At 41.5% G+C, this 24197-nt stretch overlaps 1 protein-coding gene across 2 annotated transcripts in view; it reads right to left on the minus strand.

Annotated features, from left to right (window-relative positions):
- The window catches only part of xrcc4 (X-ray repair complementing defective repair in Chinese hamster cells 4), a 235000-nt gene that overhangs the window by 135056 nt on the left and 75747 nt on the right, over nt 1–24197 (minus strand). For both annotated transcript variants that reach the window (XM_007899745.2, XM_007899748.2), the window contains exon 4: nt 2082–2248. In XM_007899745.2, the coding sequence (XP_007897936.2) occupies nt 2082–2248 (167 nt within the window). The remainder of the gene's footprint in view (nt 1–2081; nt 2249–24197) is intronic.

Raw genomic sequence — 24197 nt, forward strand, 5'->3', positions numbered from 1 at the left:
TTCTGTGAAGCGCTTTGGGACGTCCTCCCGTCGTGAAAAGCGCTATATCAAATGCAAGGATTATAGAGCCCACTACTTATTTCAGATACAAATGTTGGCTTCAGAAATGCACTTTTTCCACCCATGTTGGTGCCTTGTCAATCTTTCATCTTTTCGCTTATCATTAGCTCTCAAAGTCAACTTACAGCCAATAAAAGCATCTGTATAAAAAAGCCTCACCTTCCCTAATGGGAAATGGGAGCTGGAAAGAAAAATAAATTGACTGACAGGTTTTAAAGTTAGTAGCAGATTGAAACAAGATTGAAACAAGATTTGAAGTAGAATAAGTTTAAAAAGAAAATATAAATAACAAAGATAATAAGGAGAAGATAAAATAAAGAACCAAGTTATGACAAAATGAACACAAGATTTATCTGAGTATTTTAAATGTTTTCAAAAGACAGAATACATACTTAATTTTGAAGTTCTTTGAAAAGGATCTAAAAGTTTTCTCACAAATTCCAACTTTTCGGTAAAATATTAAAGCTTTTAGAGCTTTTTCACAAAATAAATATTATGAAATAATAATAATCCCTGAAGTTGATACAGTGCTTTTTTCCATCTTCGAGACAATCATTTTTTTATTGGCAGACAACAACATAATAATTTGGAGGCTAAACATACGCGCTGTGGAATATAGCTGAAAATGTCAACCAACAGTTTAGACGGCTCACCTTTGAAGAGATTAAAGAGAAACAATATGCCCGTGCTTACTGGCCTTCAGTGGCCAGAGATATACACCCAAACTCGGTTTGAATCCCTCGAGCAGAAAATAGCTCATTAAAACAATTACAAAGCCGTTACCAGCATTTACCGGCACTGAAAAAAGCCGGCGCAGAAAAATATCGGTACCAGCATTGAAATGACACTTAACTCTAAATCCACGGTTAGCCAGGGTTTTAGTGTTCTCATTATATCTAAAATAAAATGTTTTATCAATACAGTGAAGTCCTGGCTTAACTTGTCACTAGCACTTAAGTCATCATTGCTGTCGGTATCCTGGCCACATTTATTTGTGTATTTGTACATTCGCCTATCTCTCCCCTCCCGATTACTCATCACTGAGCCCTTTAATCTTGTAGCGATGAACTGGGTCAACAGAAATGTCCTGCCGCATGTTTCCCTTGGAATCTGCTATAAACAACCCCATCCGCTACAAACCCACTATAAATGATGTTTGTGGCCTGCGGGCTGCTCACTGGTCACCTGACTCACCGTGGCCGGAGAGGCTCTGGACGTGCATGCGCGTTGCGGCACAAACAGCTAATGGGCTTCACTCGGAGGCCCCGCTGTTGTGATTGTCTGTATTTGTATGATTGTGAGTGTCTGTGGGACTCTCTCTGTGTTTGTGTCTGTGTGTGTCTCCCTCTTGTTTGTGAGTGCCTGTGAGCGTATCTCTCTGTGTCTGTGTGTCTCTTTATGTGTTTGTAAGTGTCTGTGTGAGTGTAATTCTCTCTCCTCCATATGTGTGTCTGTTTGTGAGCATCTCTGTGTGTCTCTCCTTTGTCTGTGAGTGTGTATATCTCTGTGTCTATGAGTGTGTGTGTCTCTCTCTGTCTGTGAGAATGTCTCTCTGTGTCTGTGTGTGTGTGTCTCTCTCTGGGTATCTGTGTCTGTGTGTGGTGTCATTCCTGAGAGGCAGGAGGTAGTGAGCTCCTGTAGCCTCACTGGTATCAACACCCCCCACCCACCCCCCCAAAAAAGGGCCATCCAGTTTATGTTAAAAACATAACTAATATGTGATAATTCCTCAATTCCACCAATCAACCTCTTCAATTTGGGGCAAACATTTCTGTACTTTTCTATTTTCCCAGGTGATAAGTTATCAGTTTACTGTATTACAAATACTTTAAAATGTTTTCTTTCCCCTCCTCACCCCACAACACCCCACCCTTGGTTCCCACCTCCAGCTCAGGTGCTCATCCAGCACACTGAATCCTCCCAACACAAAATGTAAATCATATTCTATTGTAAATATTTCAATTATTTTGTCAACATATTGCCTAAAAGGTTTAGTACTGGAGCTGCTCTTTCATACTTACTCATTCAGGCTGTAGTCGCAGTCACATTTCAATCTTTTATTTTCTTTTTGCATGTGCTCGTTTTTGATTCGCAGATCTCCGATACAGTCCAGTCCATAATTGATCAACTCTTTAATGACCTCTGTTGGGTCTGACACTTTTTTCAACTCCACAGAACCAAGCTTAAACTGGGCAGAAGCAAAATAAGACATGATTTTAAAGCAAAGCAGAAAATGTAAATGTAAGGAACTAAGGCCTGACATTTCTCAAGGCCTCAGCCTTCCGGTTATTGTCTTAAAGTTTAAGATTCATCAGAATTTCGGGTCATCCTTTTTAAGTGTTGTGAAAACAAAATGTTTTTGAAATTAAAACTAATACATTTTACAAAATGTTGTATAATGTTCAATTTTAAGATAACGATCTTAAGGCTCAGATCATGAGAAATTTCAGATCCTCATTTTGTAAGCCCCAATGTAATAAGTTTTTCATTCACAAGACTAGCAGGAAGCCATTCAGACTATAAAGCCTGTTCTGCATGTCCCCTTTCTGGCAATGCATTTCTCTCACCATGTTCACTATATTTAAAAACACAACACATTTTTTACAGTACTTAGGTTTTACGTAAGTACTGTAAAATCGCCCACAAAATATACAGTCAATTCACTTTACAATATATTTTGTGAAATGCTTTGAGACATCTCAATGACGTAATAAGACAGTATGTAGAGTCCTGTAGCTCAGTGGTTTGAGCACTCGCCTTGCAAGTGAGAGACTGGTTCGATTCCCAGCACGGCGAAATCTTGGGTAAGTTTCCTTACTCCACACGCCTGATAATAATTCCTCAAGAAAAAAAACATTAATAAATTGGTCACTATTTGTGGGACACTGCTGTGCGCAATTGGCTGCCGCGTTTCGTCCACAAATATATAGTCAATTCACTTTACAGTGTATTCTGTGAAGTGCTTTTGAGACGTCTAGAACATGTGAAAAGCACTATATCAAATACAAGGATTATTATTATCTCAAAATTACACAAGACATACAACATTGTATTAGAAAAATATAATAGAACTTCAAAATAATTTTAAACAGTGGAGTTTATTTGTGCCAGACAACTCTATTAATATTCTATTCAGCTTGAAATGAGACTTCAAATGACTTGCAAGTCAGGAAAGATATAAAGTTTGCTGAATTGTCAAATGTCACAATAATTGATTTCCTTGTAATTCAGTGCAACACAAGCTACTGAACGTCTCACAGAGGACTCACACTGTAGCTCCATAAGCCTGTTCTTTAGACTCTTGAGCAACCACTGAGATCTTACCCTTCAATTATGTATGAATTGCATACTGCAGTTTTGGTTAATATGGTACTTGTCACGGTGATAGGTAATATCACATGTTGCATTTTTCCCTGCAGAGTGAATCTACAAACTGACTGGACCACTTTAATAATAATTATTCTATCTTATCACACTGTTGAGACATCTCAAACCACTTGAGAGTCCTGTAGCTCAGTGGTCAGAGCACTCGCTTTGCAAGCGAGAGACCCGAGTTCAATTCCAGGCAGGGCGAAACCTTGGGCAAGTTTCCTTACTCCACACACCTAATAATAATCCCTCCAAAACAAAAAATAATAAATTGGTCATTTTCAATCTACGACTGTTTGTGGGACATTGCTGTGCGCAATTGGCTGCCGCGTTCGCCCACAAATATGCAGTCAATTCACTTTACAGTATATTCTGTGAAGCGCTTTGGGACATCCTCCTGACGTGAAAAGCGCTATATCAAATGCAAGGATTATTATTATTATTAAGATATTCTACAAGGTGGTTTGATGGTGTGTTTTTTTTGTTGGGGCAAAACATTTACAGTCATAAATATTAAAACCACAGAAGACAACAACTGAATTAATTTATCACAGAAAATGTGTACAGTAGAAGCTACTTGAAAGCTTTTCAACAACAACAACTTGGATTTATATAGTGCCCTCCACACCGAACGGAGTCTCAGAGCACTTCACAGTAACGGATCCCGGGACCGAGCCAGGGGGAGGGGGAGAAAGGTGACCAAAGGCGCGATCGAAAAGAAAAGTCTTCAGCCAATACCTGAATATAGGAAGAGAGAGGGTGAGGCATTGGGAGTGAGGAAGGCAGTTCCACAGCCTCGGGACGTAGTGGCTGAAAGTACGGCCGCCGATGGTGGAGCGGAGGATTCGGGAGACAAGGAGAAGGCCAGACCTGGTGGAGCGCCTGCACACACCCTGATAACTTTGATGGTTTGAAGCATGTCCGCAGTAAATCAACTTGCACCAGCCAGTTCCCCCACAAAAAGAAAAAACGCTGTCTTCCAGTCCAATGGGTCACTGTCACAAACCTTGTTAGATGTGCATAAACAAATCAGGATGTAATGTTGAAGGCGACTTAAATGCCTGTCGTTTTAGCGATAAAATGTAGTTGGTACAGAAGCAAGCAAACCGGCTGAGTGCGTGTGCAGTTAATGGGGCCCACAGTGCAATCATGGGTCTTTTCTGTTTTCCGCACATCTTAATTGACCGCGGTGCTTTACAAAATGGAATTTCTAACCTTATGAGTGGCGAATGTACCAGGTGGCATGAAAGACTTACTGTAGTTAACATGAGGGAAAAGGCTGCCTTCAAAGCAAATTGGTGGTAGTGTGAAAAGGGACAGAGCTGCTGAAGAAGGGAAACAGCACAAAGGTGGAGTGGGAAGGGTGGTCTGGAAATAATGCAGAGAGGGAACAGAGATTAAGAAAGAGGTGCGACAGGAGGGAGTGGGAAAAACAATTTGGAAACAGTATACAGAGGGCAGGGAGGCCAGAAAGAGCAGTGACAGGATGGAGTGGGAAGAATAAACTGGAAACAGAACGTACTAGGAACGGATGGTCAAGAAACCAGGGCTAGGGTGGAGTGCAAAGGACAATCTACAAACTGTGCAAAGGAAAATTCTTGCCCATCAGTACAGCGTCTGCAATAGTAACCAAGTTCTAGCACAAGTTCTAGGGAATTCGTTATTTGAATCCCTGAGGGCAAAGCTTGAGACATTTAGAAAATCATGTCAATCTATTATGACCTTAAAAACATATTAGTATATAATTCTCTAGTGTTTTTTTTAATGTAATTTACATTTAATAGTTATTTTATGAAAAGGAAAAAAATAGTACCCAGAGAACCTTATTTTTTAAAGCAATGTACTGCAGTGTGTTCTCAGCTATCTAGGGCATAATACTGTTTTTGTCCTTCTGTGTACTGAACGAAATTTACGACTAGGAACAAAGTTTTCATACCCATGAACTGTGTGAATGAAACACTCATTCAACACGTCAACCACACAATGGGTTATAGTTATCAACCAAACATAAACAAAATAAAATATTTATTCTGTCATACTACAGTTACTGTTAGAGATCAACATTTTTGTCATTATTCATGTAGTATTAATCTGCTCAGGAGATACAATCAACCGCCTGTTATTCACATAAGAAGTTAAACCAAGGACCTGTCTGCCTATTCAGGTGGACATTAAAAATCCCATGGTGCTACTCGAAAAGAAGTCTTTCTCTGGTGTCCTGCCGACAATGCCAGAGGGAAAGAAATAGTCATTCACTTCATGGCTATTTGTGGGACAAGACACTGCTGTCCTATAGTTCTATATAGAAATATAGTTCAGAAGAATAAATTTACATACATCCTCCCCAGTCTAGCTCCCTGTTTGAAATAATTCCTCTGAACTATAACACTGAGGAAAAAAACACAATTCTACAGTGTTTTGTGAATGAGAACCATGCTCTGTGTAAATCCAAAATTGGATGTTATATATATTATAAGATTGTTATATAGCCAGGAGCAGCCATTTCCATGTAGAGACATTGTTATGAACCTTCAAGCACTTTGATAGCTCCTTTCAATAACTTTTCATTTTGATTGCTATTTTCTCCATAAATATAGATTCATCCTCCGCAGTCTAGCTTCCTGTTTGGAATAATTCCTTTGAGCAATAATACTGAGGAAAAATTCCAAATGTCTACAGTAATTTGTTTACCTAGTTTTCTCTTTTTTGCTCTTAATCATTTTGGCATCTTTTACTTTATTTTCATACATTTACAATGTTTCTTCTGAGTCATTCCGTAGATAGTTTAAAATACGTTGTTTGTTTTTCCTTCGTGTATACTTATACTTTTTGCCCATAAAATATACAGTCAATTCATTTTACAGTATATTCTGTGAAGCGATTTGAGACATCTCGAAGAGTAAAGTTCCACTGTCGCTAATGTGATAACATAATTGACAGAAAGGGACACACAAACAAAAATCACACCAGCCTGATAGTCTCACAGTGTGTGGTGGACGTTTGCAAAAAACAGGACTCAGACACAACCTGTCAAGTAAATATGAATGGAAATTCATTCATGAAAGGTAGGTATTTCACCAGACAATCCAGTTCCTCTGACTAGTTTTAGTGAACTTTCATATCTTAATTAAAACAGAATATTTCATCTGTTTTCCTAGAAAAATGAGTAACCCTGATATAAAAACAGCAAGCATTAATTTACCAAATGTGCAATTTGATCATTGCATATTTATCATAAAGGCCATTTGTCCCATCATGCCCGGTCTATGTATTCAATTCCTCTCCCAGCCCTTTATATTTTGTACCTTTTTATATTTTCCTTTTCAAATATTTTCTAATTCCCTTTTAAAAGCAATTATAGGTTCTGCTTTGACCACAATATGGAATTGTAGGGAATTCCATGTCCTAACAAACCTCTGTGCATTAAATGACCCTCTCCGAACCTCTTCCTTTTGTTTTAGCAATGATCTTAAACTTATGCCCTTTAGTTACCAATTCGCTGAACAGTGGAACTAATTTCTCCCCATTTAGCTTTTGAAAACCATTGCTAATTGTGAACATCTCTGTCGATTGTCTCTCAACCTCTGGTATTCTAGTGGAAACAATCTGGTTTTCTGGTCTCTCCTCATAAGTAAAGCCTCTCATCCCTGTTATCCTTCTATTGGATCTCCTCTATACCCTCTCTATGGCCTTGACATCCTTCTAAAAGTGGAATACCCAGAACTAGACACAATGTAGCCAAAACAATGATTTATAAAGGTGAAGCATTACCTAATTTATTTTCTATGCCTAAGATATCAGTAGCTTTTTTTCCCACAGTTTTAGCAACTTGCCCTTCCACTCTTGTGTATGTTAAGGCTCTCTTTGCTCCATATTCGGTGGCATTTTCATCTCCATATTCTTCCTCCCAAAATGTATCACCTCATACTTTGTTGTCTGCCATCTATCTCTGCTGTGCGTAAATTGGCTACCATGATCACCTACAAAATATAGACACTACACGTTACAGAATATCCTGTGAAGCACTTTGAAACACTATCCCAACATGGAAGGTGCTAAATCAAATGCAAGGATTGTGATTATTTATCTGCCCAATTCCACTAATCAGTCTGAATCCTCCGGAAATAGTTTACAGCTCTTTTTGCAGTTAGCCAAACTATTATTGTGTGGTTTGAAAACTTTGATATTGTGTCCCTTCCCTACATGCAACTAAAGAAAGGAAACTATCACTGACCCATGGGAGACTCCACTACTTACATCCCTATAATGTAAAAACGTGCATTTACCCCTCTCTATTTCTATGCTTTGGCCAACTGTCCATTCATGTTACAATGTTCACTTTAATACCATGCACTTTCCAGTCCCAAATGGAATGCTCCACAAACTGAGTTGCTTATCATGTTAAAACAACAACAAATTGCACTTACATAGAGCAACCCCCACCCCATGCAGGGTAGCGTCTCAGAGCGCTTAACAGTGGCGGAGCCTAACTCTGAGCTGGTGGGATGGGTAGGTGGCCGTAAGCACGGTCGAAGAGGAAAGTTTTCAGGCGGGACTTGAAAAAGGGGAGAGGGGCAAGGCGGAGGGATTGAGGGAGAATGTTCCAGAGTACTGGGACGTCGTGGCTGAAAGCATGACCTCTGATGGTAGGGCGGTGGGTGCGAGGGATGATCAGGAGGCCGGTGCCAGTTGAAGGAGGCGCTGGGTGCTGGATTGGGGAGTGAGGAGGGTGGAGAGGCAGGGAGGTGCCAGAGAGTGAATGGATTTGAACACGAGTGTGAGGATCTTGAAGTCGATCTGTTCGGTGATGAGAAGCCAGTGGAGTCTGGCCAGAACTGGTGAGATATGGGTACGGAGTTTGGTCCAGATCAAATATGTGGGCGGCAGAGTTTTGAATGAGCTGGATCTTGTGAATGGTGGAGCTGGGGAGACCGGCGAGGAGTGCGTTTGAGTAATCCAAGTGGGAGGTGACAAACAAATGCACGAGGATTTTGGCTGCATTTGTGGCAAAGTACGGTTGGAATCGGCTAATTTGGTGGAGGTGGAAGAAGGAGGTCCTAGTCAGGGACCGGATGTGGGGAAGGAAGGACAGTTGGGGGTCGAACCGCACACCTAGGTTGGCAATGGTTCGGTGAGTCTGAGGGAGAGCCCAGGGAGGTTGAGGAGTTTAGATCTGCAGGAGTGAAGCCATTGATGGGAGCCAAGGAGTATGGCTTCCGTCTTGTCCCTATTCAGCTGCAGGAAGTTTGCACTCATCCAGGCCCTGATGTCTGTCAGACAAGATGACAGAACATTGGCAGACCTGGAGTCGATGCTGGAGGAGACAAAGTAGATTTGTGTGTCATACGCATACATGTGGAAGTTTATCCCGTGTTTGCAGATGATCACCCAGAGGGAGTATATAGATAAGGAAAAGAAGAGGGCCAAGGATGGAGTCCTGCTGTACCCCGTAGGTGACCGGGTGGGGGCAGGAGGAGAAATCATTTGCTGAAATGAAATGGAGGCGTTTGGTTAAGTAGGATTCGAACCATGCGAGGTGCGGTCCCACTAAAGTAGATGAAGGAGGAGAGCCGATGGAGGAGGATGGCCTGGTTGACTGTGTCTAACAGAACAGAACAGACATACCCTCCCTGGAAGTTTTCACATCAGATTAGCAATGTGGATTTAGCTGTGCAATGATTGCTTAAAAGTGCAGTAATTAGTACTTCAAGTCTGTTTTGTTTTGCTTATTTTAATTTTGATTTATTTCTTCCCTTCTTCAGTTTCCCCAAAACCCACATATCATTCTTCCCTGTCAGAGTTGGCAGATGGATAGTTTCCTTCCAAAGCTTATATTGAATTGATAGTAAGGAGTTATATGATAGCGACATGGGATGACTGATGCACCTTCTTATTTTCTGCCTCCCTTTAGCAGCACAGCTGATATGAGGAACTAGGCATATGGTAACTTGTGGGACTAAATACATGCTCTACCATTGGGATTCTGCAGTTGAAATTTATATCAATCATTTTAAAAGATTAATGATTCAAGGTGTAGAGCAGCAGATTTCAAACTAGCTGAAATATGGTAGTCACACATCTCAACAGGGTTATAATACATAAACATTGTGCTAGAGTTAAAGAACTTGGCTTCAACCTGCAACACTACTGACATTTAATGCTGTTATTATACAGAGAGACAATTGTTCGTGAAAACAGCTGGCCTGGAAAACATTATAAGCTTTTATTTTTCTAATCAATTGCTCTATGTTCTTGAACATATGCATGTTTTCCTAAGTGATGCCATTGCTGTCTCAAGGGGAAACTGCACAGAGGAACCGTGGCGTCTAGCTGTGCACCACCAAACCAGTGCACAACAGTCATCATGACACCATGTGGGATTGACAGTCCCAACACAGTTGAGAAAGACCAGAGTGTACAGGATGTACAATGTGTTAAGAAGTAGGACACAGCATTACTGTGCTCACTTGGTGGTACACTCAGCGCTGAGTCAGAAGATTATGGGTTCAAGATTTATGTTGGGACTTTGACCTCATAGTTTGGAATGACGCAGTAATGAGTGCTTCATTGTCAGTGGTGCTGTCCTTCAGAAGAGAAATTAAACTGAAATTAAAAGTCCCATCTGCCTCATTCCCATTGCAAGGTGCAGTCTAACCAGAGGACTATAATAATAATAATCCTTGCATTTGATATAGCACTTTTCACACCTTCTAGATGTCTCAAAGCGCTTCACAGAATATGCTGTAAAGTGAATTGACCGTATATTTATGGGTGAACCGTGGCAGCCAATTGAGCACAGCAGTGTCCCACAAACAGTCGTGGATTGAAAATTACCAATTTATTATTGTTTTGTTGAGATTATTATTAGGCGTGTGGAGTAAGGAAAGTTGCCCAAGGTTTCTACAGCCGAGTATGAAACCTGGGGATCTAAACTAAAGTGATTTAGCAATATAGCCCAGCATCCAGTTTGCTTTCTTTATTGCTGCCTCTTACTGTTTTGGCATGGTGAGGGACGAGTCAGCTAACACCACTAGATCTCTTTCAGTTTCCCCCTTGGCAAATTTAATCCCGTCCGTGGAGTACTTGTGTTTCCAGTTCTTGGTTCCTTTGTATAGCACCTTGTATTTATCTGTATTAAACTTTAAAGAGATCAGCATTATTTGGGGAGAAGAAAACTCATAGGTAGCCAGATTCACTGAAACCAAATTATATTTTTTCTAAACATATGCTAGGAGTGAGCAAGTAAGACTTAGACACATTTGAAGCTAGAGAATGAGCTGTTATGTCTAGCGGAGTGACCATGGAAGGTCATGTACATTGCATGGAATATCTTGCAAAGAAGGAGTCGTTCAAAGAGGGAATCGCGCTCTTTAATGTGAGTGAAATATATGGTTAACCCTTAGTGATCCAGAGGTTTTATTATTGCTTGCTACTTTGATGAACAGCAAAGTAAATACCATGAAAGATCGAAGTATGTTACATATAAAACAGAACTTAACTGCAAGGAAGAAAGGCGAAACCATAAAAAATGCAGTTATGTGCTCCAAAATGAAGTCCCCCTATCAGTCAAGGACATTGATATCTCTGTTTAATTTTCTTATAAACAATCAATCTTAAAGTGGCAACTGTAATTTATTTGTTTACAATTTATTTGTCCTCGCTCCCTCCCTTCCCTCCCCTCACCCTGACCATTTCCCCCCTCCTCGCTCCCTCCCTTCCCTCCCCTCACCCTGACCATTTCCCCCCTGCTCGGGTCATGACCCAACTGTGCAGCGCCTTGGGACGTCCTCCTGACGTGAAAGGCGCTTTATAAATGAAATCTTGTTGTTGTTGTTGTTGTTGTATTTTTTAAGATCACACATCCCTTTCAATTCCTGTACACATAATGCTGCTAGTTGAAATGTATTTCATTGAACTGTCCAGCATGAATAACAGAAGTGCGAAAAGTATAATAAACGACTCGGGTTATGATCTAAATTGCATTTCAAATAGCAATGTAACAGGATTACTATTTTTCAGCTTAAAATGCTCCTCAGCAAAAGTCTGGTGCAATAGGGTGTAACTGTTACTACATTGTTCATGATTTCGAAAACAAAAAGGGGTCTGTACTCAATTCCAATTTTTCAAGAATTTAATGTTTCTTGCAGGTCCATATTATGTGTTTGTGATGAGAAGTCGCTGTATGCAGGACCTGGAAGTGTACTGAAGTTCCAGCAAACAGTGAAACAACAGTCAGTTCTCAGTACTCGATGGAATGAAGAAGTGATTATTCAGCTGAGGATTCAATAAGCTGTTCCAAGTTGATTTCAAAATCTAGTTGTCAGTTTGGCTCAATTTGTAACACTTGGTTTCTGGATCAGAAAATTGCGGGATTAAGCCTAATGATTTGAGCTTGTGATGTGAGCTCATGGTGTAGGCTAACACTCCAGTGCAGCAGTGGGTGGGGGAGTACTGCATTGTTAGAGGTACCATATTTCAAATGAGACAATAAAATCCAGTTCCCTCTGCCTGTTCAAGTTTCCCCCAGTATTTTGACCAACAATCTTCTAGTTTTTCGTCTAATGGCTGCTTGGAGGTAACAAAATAATAATAATCCTTGCATTTTTTATAGCGCTTTTCAAGTCTTCTCAACGTCTCAAAGTACTTAACAGAATAGACTGTAAAGTGAATTGACCGTATATTTGTGGGCGAAACGCGGCAGCCAATTGTTCACAGCAGTGTTCCACAAACAGTCCTAGATTGAAAATGACCAATTTATTATTGTTTTGTTTTGGAGGGATTATTATTAGGCGTGTGGAGTAAGGAAACTTGCACAAGGTTTTGCCCTGCCTGGAATTGAACCCAGGTGTCTCGCTTGCAAGGTGAATGCTCTAACCACTGAGCTACAGGACTCCACACACATGCTCACCCAGACAACACCCACACATACACACACACAGAAACACAAAGACACATAAACTGACATACACACTCAGACACAAACAAACGCGGACGCACAAACATACACACTCAAGACACACACACACACACACATATAAATACACATACACAAATGCACAAAGGCACAGACAGACATGTGTAGACACACTCAGACACAACACACAAACAGATGCATACACACACACAATAACACAGATGCACACACACAAAAACAGTCACTAGATTTGACAGTAATTACTGTAGAAGGCTTTAAGTTGTTTTGGTGTGATAAGTTACTATAAAAATGCAAATTCTTTCTTCCCTCTTTAAAATTAACCCTTTACAATAGTTATTGTTTGCACACATGGCTGTCAACATTTTGTTATTTATTGTACTACTGATTCAAGGAACTTTACAAATACATGCTGAATATGGAGCAATAAAAGAGCAATAAGATTTGGGTCATTCCACAATGCTTTAGTAGAGGTAGATGTAGAGTGCTAATGGTGGAGATCTTAGAGCAGGTCAGCAGATTAAAAAATTTAAAAAGACAGCCTGGGAGTTAGTTTTTTAAACAGGCCACATATTTGTTGAGAGGTAGCATGTTGCCCCACACAGGGAGATGTTTCTTCTTGCAGCTAGAAGCAAGTCTTTGACTGAGAAGATCCTTTTGTCCTGCCATCTGCAAGCTTAAATACAAAATTCTCCGGATGACAGCAAAGCCAGTTGTGACTCTGGAATCCCTTCAGAATCTCCCATGGCTGGAGTGTGTGTGTGTTGTGTGTTTGCCGGCTATCATTCTTCAAGGTCAGTGGAATTCTCAGTAGTTTGTTTTAGAGATTCTTAAGCACAGAGGTGGATTACTGTATGTGATAGATATCAGACTGATCAGAAAAAGGTCAGTTAGAGATTGGGCAGTTCAGAGTGGACAACAAAATTCACAAAGCCGTTGTGGCCATCGGGATTAGTCAATGGCTCTCCAACTAGTCTGGGTGGCACAACATGTTGTCCAATTGTCATACAAGCAGGGATTAATGTCTGCTATTCTGCTCCTGAATATTCCACAGCAGTTAAATACGGAGCCTCCTTTTCCAACTCTAGCAAAGGCAAGCAGCTTCTCCCTCTCAATAATTCCTGCCTCAGGCTGTCTCATTCACCACCGACAATTCCAGCATATCAAGTTTCAAATATTGTGTAGCATTTGGGTGTATATGTGAGAGGGTTGGCAGCTCTACATTAAATTTCTACCTGTACTTTACATTCTACATTCATTTCTAGTCTGCTAATGAAGAAGGGATTATTTGAAATGCATCACTCAAGTGATTCCATTTTAATAAAGTAACAAAACATATATCAAAAGTTTTGCAAAATGTGTAGAGCATGGGGTTAAATTCAGTCATTCAAAATGATCTTGGCTTTCCTAATTGGAAAGAAAATCTCTTCCTGTGTGAATAAGCATGAGATAATGCCTAGACACAGGCAAAATAGAACAGTTTTCCTTACAAGTCAACACAAATAGACTGCTTCACTTTCCGTTTTAATAGCCAACGATCTTTTTTGAATAAGCATGTTCTGGTTACTCGTATTTATGTTCTATCCATAATTTACATTCCATAACTGTTTAGTGGAATAATTCACACATCCTGAGCTTGTACTTTTGTAAAATGAAAACAACTTTCATCGGTGACATTTTGAAAAATTGTATTACGTGTGTTGAGATAGCTGTAACTATTCCACAGAGACTAGATAAAACCAATGACGTCTCTAATTACATGCTCCTATGAGATCACTTCAACATAAATTTCCTCTTCTACTACAACTTTGTACAGCTGATAAATTCCATTTATTGGACTCTGGTATCAGCCTCTTCAAGATGAAAGAGATTGGTAATAGGGAACAGAACAGGGTCATCCCTGCCCACTTACTGGCCAGGTACAACACAGGCCAGATGCAGCGTAAAAGGTTACTTTATTCTGACAGTTTTGAAACAAAATCTTCCAATACACCAATCCATTTTTTCTTCTTCCCAAATAGTCTGTCGTGTGGCACTGAATTTAAACTGTCAATTTCCAGACAGTGTTGTGCTTTGGATCCATGCCTTCTATGAAATATTTAAACTCATTTCACTAATCACCCCTGAAATGGCAAAAATATAACTTTCATTATGTCATTCTGGCTGTGAATCTCAACCACGTTCCTGAGGTGCAGTATGCTCGGTGATCAGTCATTCCTTTGAATTTTTTTTTAAAATCATTATATTTAGATCCTGTTTTCATAGATTCTCTCTTCTGGTGCTGAAATTCTACCTATGGTGGTGAAGAGAAGTAATGTACCTATGACCAGATGTCAAATAACCAACTAGTTACTATGCTTCTTGGGGAGGGAGGTAAATGGGGTCTCCTTGGAGCTGAACTGGCTCCAAGGTGTTATGCTTTGTTATGGAATAATGCCACTTCTTGTAGCAGTCGCATTCCATCAGGTGGGTCTGCAGTGCTTCTGGGCACTGCTAATGACAGACCTACCAGCCTGATTCATCAATATGGGCAGACCAGTCACTGCCAGCAGAGAATTCCCTCTGAGTTCTTATTAACCTTCAAGTCTATACCCTTGGGTATAGCAAGTACCATTTCCAAGTTTGCGGACGACACAAAGTTAGGTGGAGTGATAAACAGTTAGAAAGATAGTAGCCAACTGCAGGAAGACATAGACAGAATGGTAAAACGGGCAGACACATGGCAGATGAGTTTCAATGTGGAGAAATGCGAGGTAATGCATTTTGGTAGAAAGAATGAGGGGAGGCAATATAGGATAGGTAATACAATCTTAAGGGGGTGAAAGAACAGAGTGACCTGGGGGTTCAGGTAAATGAATCCTTGAAGGTGGCAGGACAGGTAGATAAAGCTGTAAAAAGGGCATATGGGATTCTAGGCTTTATAAATAGGGGCATAGAGTGCAAGAGTCAGGAGGTTATGATTAACCTATATAAAACACTGGTTAGGCCTCAGTTAGAATACTGCGCCCAGTTCTGGGCACCACACTATAGGAAGGATATTAAGGCATTGGAAAGGGTGCAGAGGAGATTTACGAGAATGGTACCAGGAATGAGGGACCTTGATTATGAGGAAAGGCTGGAGATGTTAGGATTATTCTCATTGGAATAGAGAAGGTTAAGAGGAGACCTAATACAGGTCTTCAAAATCATGAGGGGATTTGATAGGTTAGAAAGTGAAAAACTGTTTCCACTGGTGGGTGTGTCGGTGACTCGAGGTCACAGATTTAAAATAGTCTCTAAAAGAAGCAGAGGGGAGATGAGAAGAATTTTTTCACGCAGTGAGTTATTCGAATCTGGAACACATTGCCTGAAAGGGTGGTCGAGGCATATTTGATAACAACTTTTAAAAACGCGGTGGACGGATATTTGAGGACGGGTCTGCAGGGTTATGGGGAAAGGGCTGGGGAGTGGAATTGACATTACATTGCTCTTTTCAAAGAACCGGCACGGACTCGATGGGCCGAATGGCCTCTTTTTGTGCTGTACGATTCTATGATTCTATGAAGTCAAAGCCCTAAAAGGTAGGTAGAGCGGCCAGTTGGATAAGCTGCTGGAAACTTGCCAGAAGGTGCTTCCAATGGCAAGCTGTGCAGTTTTAACTGGTTAAACTCCAGTAGTGGAGTCCTGTAGCTCAGTGGTTAGAGCACTCGCTTTGCAGGTGAGAGATCTGAGTTCAATTCCAGGCAGAGGGCGAAACCTTGGGCAAGTTTCCTTACTCCACACAGAGCCTAATAATAATCCCTCCAAAACCAAAAACAATAATAAATTGGTCATATTCAATCTACGACTGTTTGTGGGACATTGCTGTGCGCAATTGGCTGCCGCGTTCGCCCACAAATATACAGTCAATTCACTTTACAGTGTGTTCTGTGAAGCGCTTTGGGACGTCCTCCCGACGTGAAAAGCGCTATATCAAATGCAAGGATTATTATTATTATTATAGTAGTTCAGCACTCATTCTGAGGTCCCTGAGCCTTAGCTAATTCTGCCTAACATTCTCTGGAATTAGGTAAGCAGGATGTGTCCCTACTGGGAGAGAGTGCGCATTCCAGACATGGAATTTCTATATGTGGCTGGAGTGGATGTCTCAACTCTAGAGGAAAATTCCAACTTATCTTATCTTTCTTGATAATTGTATCCACATATCTGTTAATATCCTTGTAAATCTAGACTCTACTCTCTCCATTGCTACAGTACAATAACCTTCCTGGAATATAGTGACCAGAACTCCAGAGTACTCTAAATGCGGTGTGATAAAAATTTTATATAAATTGAAGATTCCCTGCGTTTATACTATTCCTCTGGCCATAAAGCCTACACATGTTTTTGGAGCTCGATAACTAACTTTAATAAACAAGAATTATTTTTTACATTTATTTGTTTGTCCTCCACATACCAATGTATAATAGCACAATAGAACCCCAGAATGTGGCTAATTATTTTACCTCAAGGCTGACATTAACAACTAAAAGCAACGCCTTTTTGTGCAGTGGTTTAAATCAACATGGTCCAAATGGCTGCACTCGGCCCGGCGGGTGATTTTTTCTGGCCCGAGACCATTTCCAACATTCCAACTTGAGCTCCCTCCCTCCCTCCCTCCTTAACGAATGTCTTCCCACAGCAGCGGTAGATATTGGGTGGACTCAGCGCGGAGAGTAGAAATAACACCGGGAGTTATTGCAGTCTGTCAACAAGGCAAGTGCGTTTCTTACCAACCTGGTCCTTAGCAAACCACCGGCTTCTGCCGCTGCACATAGTGAAGTGCACGGCTGTTGAGAGATGGGGTGGGGGGGAGGGGAGGAAGAGAAATGGTGGCGGGTAGGAGAGATTGGGGAGGGAAGGGAGAGCCATTGAGTGAGCAAGGGGGGAGAGAGATTGGAGGGGGGGGAGATGGGGGGGGGAGAGAGAGGGAGGGACAAAGAGTGGGGAAGAGGGAGGGATTGAGTGAGAGAGAGTGTGAGAGGGGGGAGAGAGTGATTGAGATAGGGGGAAAGCGTGTGTGCGAGAGTGTAAATGAGAGGTGGGAGAGAGGAGAGAGAAGGAGCAGATTGAAAGAAGGTAATTGTCAGAGAGGGAAGAGAGAGAATGTGAGGGAGAGGGAGAAAAAGAAACAGAGGGAGGGAGAGAGAATGAGAGAGCAAAGAGAGTAATTGAGAGAGCATGATGGAAATGGGGAGAGATAGAGAAATAAAGAGTGAGAGTGCAGACAGGGAGAGGAGAAGTGAGGGTAGTATTTTGTGGTTCACTGTCAGGACAGATGATTGGAGACTCCCTCGGCCACCGTTCTAAGATACCTAGCTACATGCTGTGCAGTTTCCTTGCAGAAAGCTACCCCTTTTTCCAGTTAAAAAAACTTTTCTACATCCTCCCGACCCAGCTGTTGCCTTTGCCCAGGAACCACTGGCTTGCTTCACGTTCCACCCCCACCCCATTTGCGCCACCATTGCCATTTTGCCGCCTGCTCTCTGGAATTCCATTCCTGAAGTCCCTCCAACTCACCCCCTCACTCCCCTTTTTCAAAGCACATCAAGACCTAATTCTTTGACCACGCTTTCGGTCATCTTTTCCCCTCCCCATCCCACCTCCCTCGACTCCCACCCCCAGCTCAGATGCCCAACCGGCAGTGTCGAGCGCTTTGAGGTGTCCTTCCAGCATGAAAAAGGTCCTGTGTAAATGTTGTTATGTTTCTGGAAGGGAAACACAAAATATTGCTTATGCAGCCCGCAGAATTTTTTCAAATAGGGAATCCAGCTCTTGGCAACCAAAAGGTTGGCCCACTCCGGTCTAAATAATAATGCTTAGCTTTGCTGCAGCTTGCAGTCTTATAAGTCCAAGGTAACTGTTAACCTAGCCCATTTAGTGATCATGTAGTTAGCAGAAACAAAGTGCTTTGATGTTTTCCAAAGGCTTTCTGCTAGCCAACTGATGATAAAGGAGCATATTTTCTCCATATATTGAGTAAGACACTGTTTAGGAAAGGGTTTACCTGATATTTAACATAGAAAAATAGAGACAAGCTGTCTAGACATTTAAACATCTTTGGTAATATGAACACAAAAATATAGTCTTGGATATCTATCATGATGAATATACATTCTACTTCAGAGATGAAGTGCCAAAAGAAACTAAACATTGTTTCTCATTATTTGGTGTGAATCTAAAGGCGAACTCTACCTTTATGATACATGAGATACTAGGGGCTATCAAATACAATAGTTTTCTCTTATTTCACTTATAAAGATGGGTCAAGAGTCAGTGGAGTGACCATTTTAAGAGTAAAGTATTTAAGATCTCATAAAGTCATTGCTTAGGGTTTCTGAACCATAAGAGTGAAATCCTAAGAAACTGAGGCGTACAGTTCTATGCTCAGAGAAAGCAATTTCAATACATGTATTTAAATGCATATGAAGAGCTCTGTTCACCAGCATCCAAATGTTTATGAAGCATTTAACTTGAAATCTCATATGGCTTCAGATAAAGCAATTTAGGGTCTGATCAGTTACATAAATTGCATTATCCAAGAGGCACAACTTGGGATGATTCAAAATCCATATTGACTTAGTTCAAAATCTTAAATCTAGTGGTTCTCAACAGATCTGGACTAGAGACTGGTAATCTAAAGCCACTGGAATTTATAAATAGTCGGGGTCATAACATACCTTAAAATCGTATTTCCAATGTATCTCTCCTGATGTGAAAGGTGCTATACAAATGTAATTTTGTATTGTATTATATTCCAGTTTGTTTTGAAAGTAGTAACTGTGGTAATTGTGACAGAAAGAAATATTGATAAAAACTCTTTTGAGTTACAATTGCTTATTTATATGAGACATTCCAATACAAAAAACATTCAGCTTCAATTCAGAAAGCCCTGGATAATTGACAGATTAACTAAGAGGATATCTACTACTGGAGGTTAAAAGGCCTGAACCCAAACCTATTAGGTAGAGGCTCAAACAGGATCCTAAATTTGGCCAATTTATAGCACGGCTGAGTTGATAGCACTCTCGCCTCTGAGGCAGAAGGTTGTGGGTTCAAGACCTATTTTGGGACTTTGAACTCACAGTCTAAGCTTCACTCCAATGCAGTGTTGAGGAAGCTGCATGGTTGGAGATTGAGTCCTTCAAAAGAGACGTTAAACCAAGATACCCTCTGCCTTTTCTGATGGACATTAAAGATACCATGGTACCATTTCAAAAGAGAAGGGAATTTCTGCTGGTGTCCTGGCAACAATCTCCCAGATAAAATTGGTTATGCACTCAATGGCTGCTTGTGGAACACATGTGTGGAAATTGGATACCGCATTTGCCTATGAAATGTCAGCCTGGCTTAGTGTAACATTCTTGCCTTTGAGTCACAAGGTTGTGGGTTCAAGCCCAACATCTGGACTTGAATTCACATAATCTAAGGTGACACTGCAATGTATTGCTGGAGTGCGTTCCATTGTTGGGAGATGCTAAAAATCCCCCAAATATAATTTGGTCATTCACTTGATGGCTGTTTGTGTGACATTGACGTGTGCAAATTAGCTGCCATCTTCACCCACAATTCAGTCACTCCACTTCACAGTAAATCATGTGAAGTGCTTAGGGACATCCTCCCAATGTGAAAAGTACTATACCAAAAGTACTATACCAAGATTATTACTGTACTTTATAGCAAAACCTGCAAAGTGCATTGAGACATTCACCTTGACATGAAAGATGCTATATCAAATGTAATGGTTATTGTTATATATCAAACCTGTCAAGAAGTAGTATTTGAATCATTCATACTGTTCTATTTTTGGGAAACTATTGGATTGAAAAATTAAGCACTGGCATATCTTGAAATGTGGTAAGATTCTGGACCAAAGTAATAAAAAGTTTTAAAATAAAAAAAAATCTGGTCCCGAAGACAAAGGCAACACTGGACTTGATGTTCAGAAGTATCAAAAGGGATCCGATTTTTTTTAAAAAAGAAGAGTGCAAGTACAATTGGCTTCAGTATCCCTGGGCTAGGGAGGAGTCAAGAACACAGCTCATGCTAACTACACCAGCAGATTCTGCATGTACGTACATGGTATGCATGCCAGATGAGGACAAGTTTTGGGCATGGCTCTATTGAGCAGAATTAAAACATTTTTAAGGATTTTTTTCACCCAGAGATTTGTTGGGATGTGAAATGCCCTGCTGAGGAGGATGGTGGAGGCAGAGTGCATCATAGTTTTCAAAAAGGAAGTAGACAGATAAATGAAAAAGATGGGCAATGGGACTACATTGATTGCTTGCTCTGAGAGCTGGTGCAGATTCGATGGGCTGAATGGCCTCCTTCTGCGGTGCAAATTTTTGGTTCTATAAAGAATATCTGAAAATGTATTTGTGTTCGAGGAACTGTATCCCACCAATAATCAGGAGCAGAAAAAGTTGTAACCCCCAGAAAAGAAGCTTTAACACTGAACAAAACAATTCTTTGATGTACAAGGAAAAAACCGCAAATGTATTTTCTCATGAAGAATCAATGCTGACGGACAATTCAAGACACACTGGAAAGCGCCAATAGTATGGTTTACATAATAGTCTATGAGTGGGGGCGAACGAGCAATGCATGGAAGGTATAATGTGTTGTGAAACATTAAATGGATGATTTATTTTGGACAACTGAGCCCCATTCATTCAGAGCTGATCAATAAATGAACAAGGAAAACAAATTTAAAATTTAATGACACGGGAACCTTTCATTCATCCAGTTATATTTTTGAATAAAAAACGAAACCACTTCAGTGAGATCTGTGACTGGACGCTAGCATTAGCCTGTGGAAAATAGAAAAAAAATGGCATACTTGCAGGAAGCCTAGAATCTAATTCTAACCTCGCTCTGTGTCTGCCAACATTAGGTTTCCATAAGCTGATGATGGTGTCATATATCTTACTAAACAATATCTGAAAGAATGGAAAAATAAAATAAATGGCATGAACACATTTAACCTCTTACTTCTACTGTTGTCCTTTGAATTTTTTGAAACTATGTACGTATATTATATATATATATATAGTAAAACATGTATAGCCTGTTCTGCATTAAGTCTATAGCAACTCAAACTCCATTTCCTTGTTTTTTTCATAGATATTGATATTCTTACTGATGAAGTACCTATGTATTGGGAGAAATAAGATGTATTATGAGATCTAAACAGTATTTATTGTCATTTTTCCATCAACACAAATTATCTATAGATAATTAAAGACTCTTGTTATCATGAACCATAGAACCACACAAGGCGACCATTTGGCCTACCGTGTCTGTGCTGGCTCTATGAAAGAGCAATCGTTTCGATTTACCTGCCTTTTCCCCACCCCTACAAATAATTTTTCGTCCCTTTCGGCACACAATATTGCCAAATGAGTTGGGTGCAGATCAGTCAGATTACAAAATGTACAGTCAATTCACTTTCCAGTATATTCTGTGAAATGCTTTGAGACGTCTCGAAGACGTGATAAGGTGCTACATCAAGGATTATTATTATTATCAGCAGTCATGCTCAAGCTGTAACACTTTTTATAATATAATTATGTTCCAATGCTGTAAATGGAGTCTGATTTAAAACCCTCCTTTTTTTCCTTCTTTATTCCTCTCCAAAAATGTATATACAGGAATATTAAGTTCCAAGCCCTCTCCTAACGTAAGCCAAGTTTCTGTTGACACTATTATGTTGCAACTCTCTATTCTAGTTATTGATTCTGGTCCCCATAATTTAGTTCGAATTATGTGTTTCAAATATGACCACAATAGAAAAAAATGATTGCACAAAAGAGAAAAATGATAGCAAGTGTTTCCCCACATTGTTGAAATGATGATATTTTACATTATTTCAAGTTTTGTGGCTACATGGTTTTAAGAGGCTGGAATGGATGATTTTGTAAGGACAAAGTTCAGTTTTGCTACAGAGTGGCTGATTTAACAAAGCTCGTTGAGGTCTTGTTCTTTGACTATTTACCAGTCACCCTTCAGTTAAATTGACAGCACTTTCACCTCTGAGTCAGAAGGTTGTGGGTTCAAGCCCCATTAGTTGGGCCTTTGAACTAATGTAATGTAGGCTCACATTCCAATGAAGAAAGCAGTGCTGGTGGTGCGCTGCAGTGTTGGAAGTGCATCCCTCAGATATAATAATAACAACAACAAAATTACATTTATAGAGCGCCTTTCACGTCGGGAAGACATCCCAAAGCGCTGAACAGTCAGGTGCTGGGCCCGAGCATGGGGGAGGGGTGGTGTAGGGTGAGGGAAGGTGGAGAGGTGGAAGGGAGACCAAAGGCACAGTTGAAGAGCATGGTCTTGAGACCGGCCTTGAAGGAGGCAAGAGAGGAAGCGAGAAGAGACCGTGGGATGGAGTTCCAGAGTGTGAGGGCAGAGAGGCTGAAAGCCCGGCCACCGACAGTAGGACAGGTCGGGTGGGAGACATGGAGAGGCCGGAGCCCGCTGAGCAGAGGGAGCGGGCAGGTTGGTAGGGAGTCGGCAGGTCAGAGAGGTAGGAGGGGGCAAGACCATGGATGGCCTTAAAGGTGAGGATGAGGATCTTGAACTCGATCCTCTGGGGATGGGGAGCCAGTGGAGTCTGGCGAGGATGTGGGGGAGAAAGGACGGTTCAGGGTCAAACAAGATACCCAGGTTCTTGACTGGCTTAATGAGGTTGAGTTTGCAGCCATGGAGGCTGATGCTGCCAGCGCCCGGAGGCGTTGGCGCAAGCCAATCATGAAGGCCTCAGTCTTGCTGACATTGAGTTGGAGAAAGTTGGCTCTCGACCAGGTCTTGATGTCGGACAGGCAGTCGGTCAGGACGCCAGTAGTCCTGGAGTTGAGGGTGGAGGCAGAGAGATAGAGTTGGGTGTCATCTGCATACATGTGGAAATTTACCCCATGTCTGCGGATGTCGTCACCAAGGGGGAGCAGGTAGTGGGTGAAGAGGAAGGGACCGAGGACAGAGCCCTGAGGAACACCACACGAGACGGTGCGGGGGCTGGAGGAAAAGCCATTTGCCACGACGAAGTGGAAGCAGTGTGAAAGGTAGGACCTGAACCAGTCAAGGACAGAACCTTGAAGGTTGAGGTGGGAGGAGAGGCGGTGGAGGAGGATTGAATGGTTCACGGTGTCAAAAGCCACGGAGAGGTCGAGGAGGATGAGGAGGCAGAGGGAGCCCTGGTAGCTGGATAGCTGTGATGGGTCAAGGGAAGGTTTCTTCAAGGTGGGGGTGATAGAGGCTGTTTTGAGGGGGGAAGGAACAGTGCCAGATGACATGGAGTGGTTAATGGTGTCGGCAAGTAGTGGGGCAAGGAGGTGGAGTTGGGATTTAAGGAGAAGAATGGGGATGGGGTCCAGGAAGCAGGTGGTGGACTTCATGGAGGTTACCGTGTTGAAGACAGAGGAGGGGGTGACAGGTGCAAAGGTGTGGAAGGAGGGATGGGTAATTGTCGGAAGGGTATATGTGTGGGGTGGGGGTAGGGAGGGGGTGGAAGTTGGAAGGGCAGAGGCAGCTGAGCGGATTCCCTCGATTTTGGACTCGAAGTCCAGCATTTTCTCACAGTGAGAGTCAGAGGAAAGTATCTGCGAGGCGTGTCGGGGAGGGCGGAGGAGCCGGTTAGTGGTGGAGAACAGGAGCCTGGGGTTGCCCTTCGCCTCCAGGATTAACCTGGAATAGAAGGATGATTTGGCCGACGCAAGAGCAGAGCGATAGGTCCAGCCAGATGTGGTGATGAGGTCCAGCCAGATGTGGTGGTGGACTGTTAGGCCGGATTTGAGCCAAGTGCGTTCGGCAGACCACA

The sequence above is a fragment of the Callorhinchus milii genome, unplaced genomic scaffold (genome assembly GCF_018977255.1).
Source record: "Callorhinchus milii isolate IMCB2004 unplaced genomic scaffold, IMCB_Cmil_1.0 Scaffold1, whole genome shotgun sequence".
Taxonomy (NCBI): Eukaryota; Metazoa; Chordata; class Chondrichthyes; order Chimaeriformes; family Callorhinchidae; genus Callorhinchus; species Callorhinchus milii.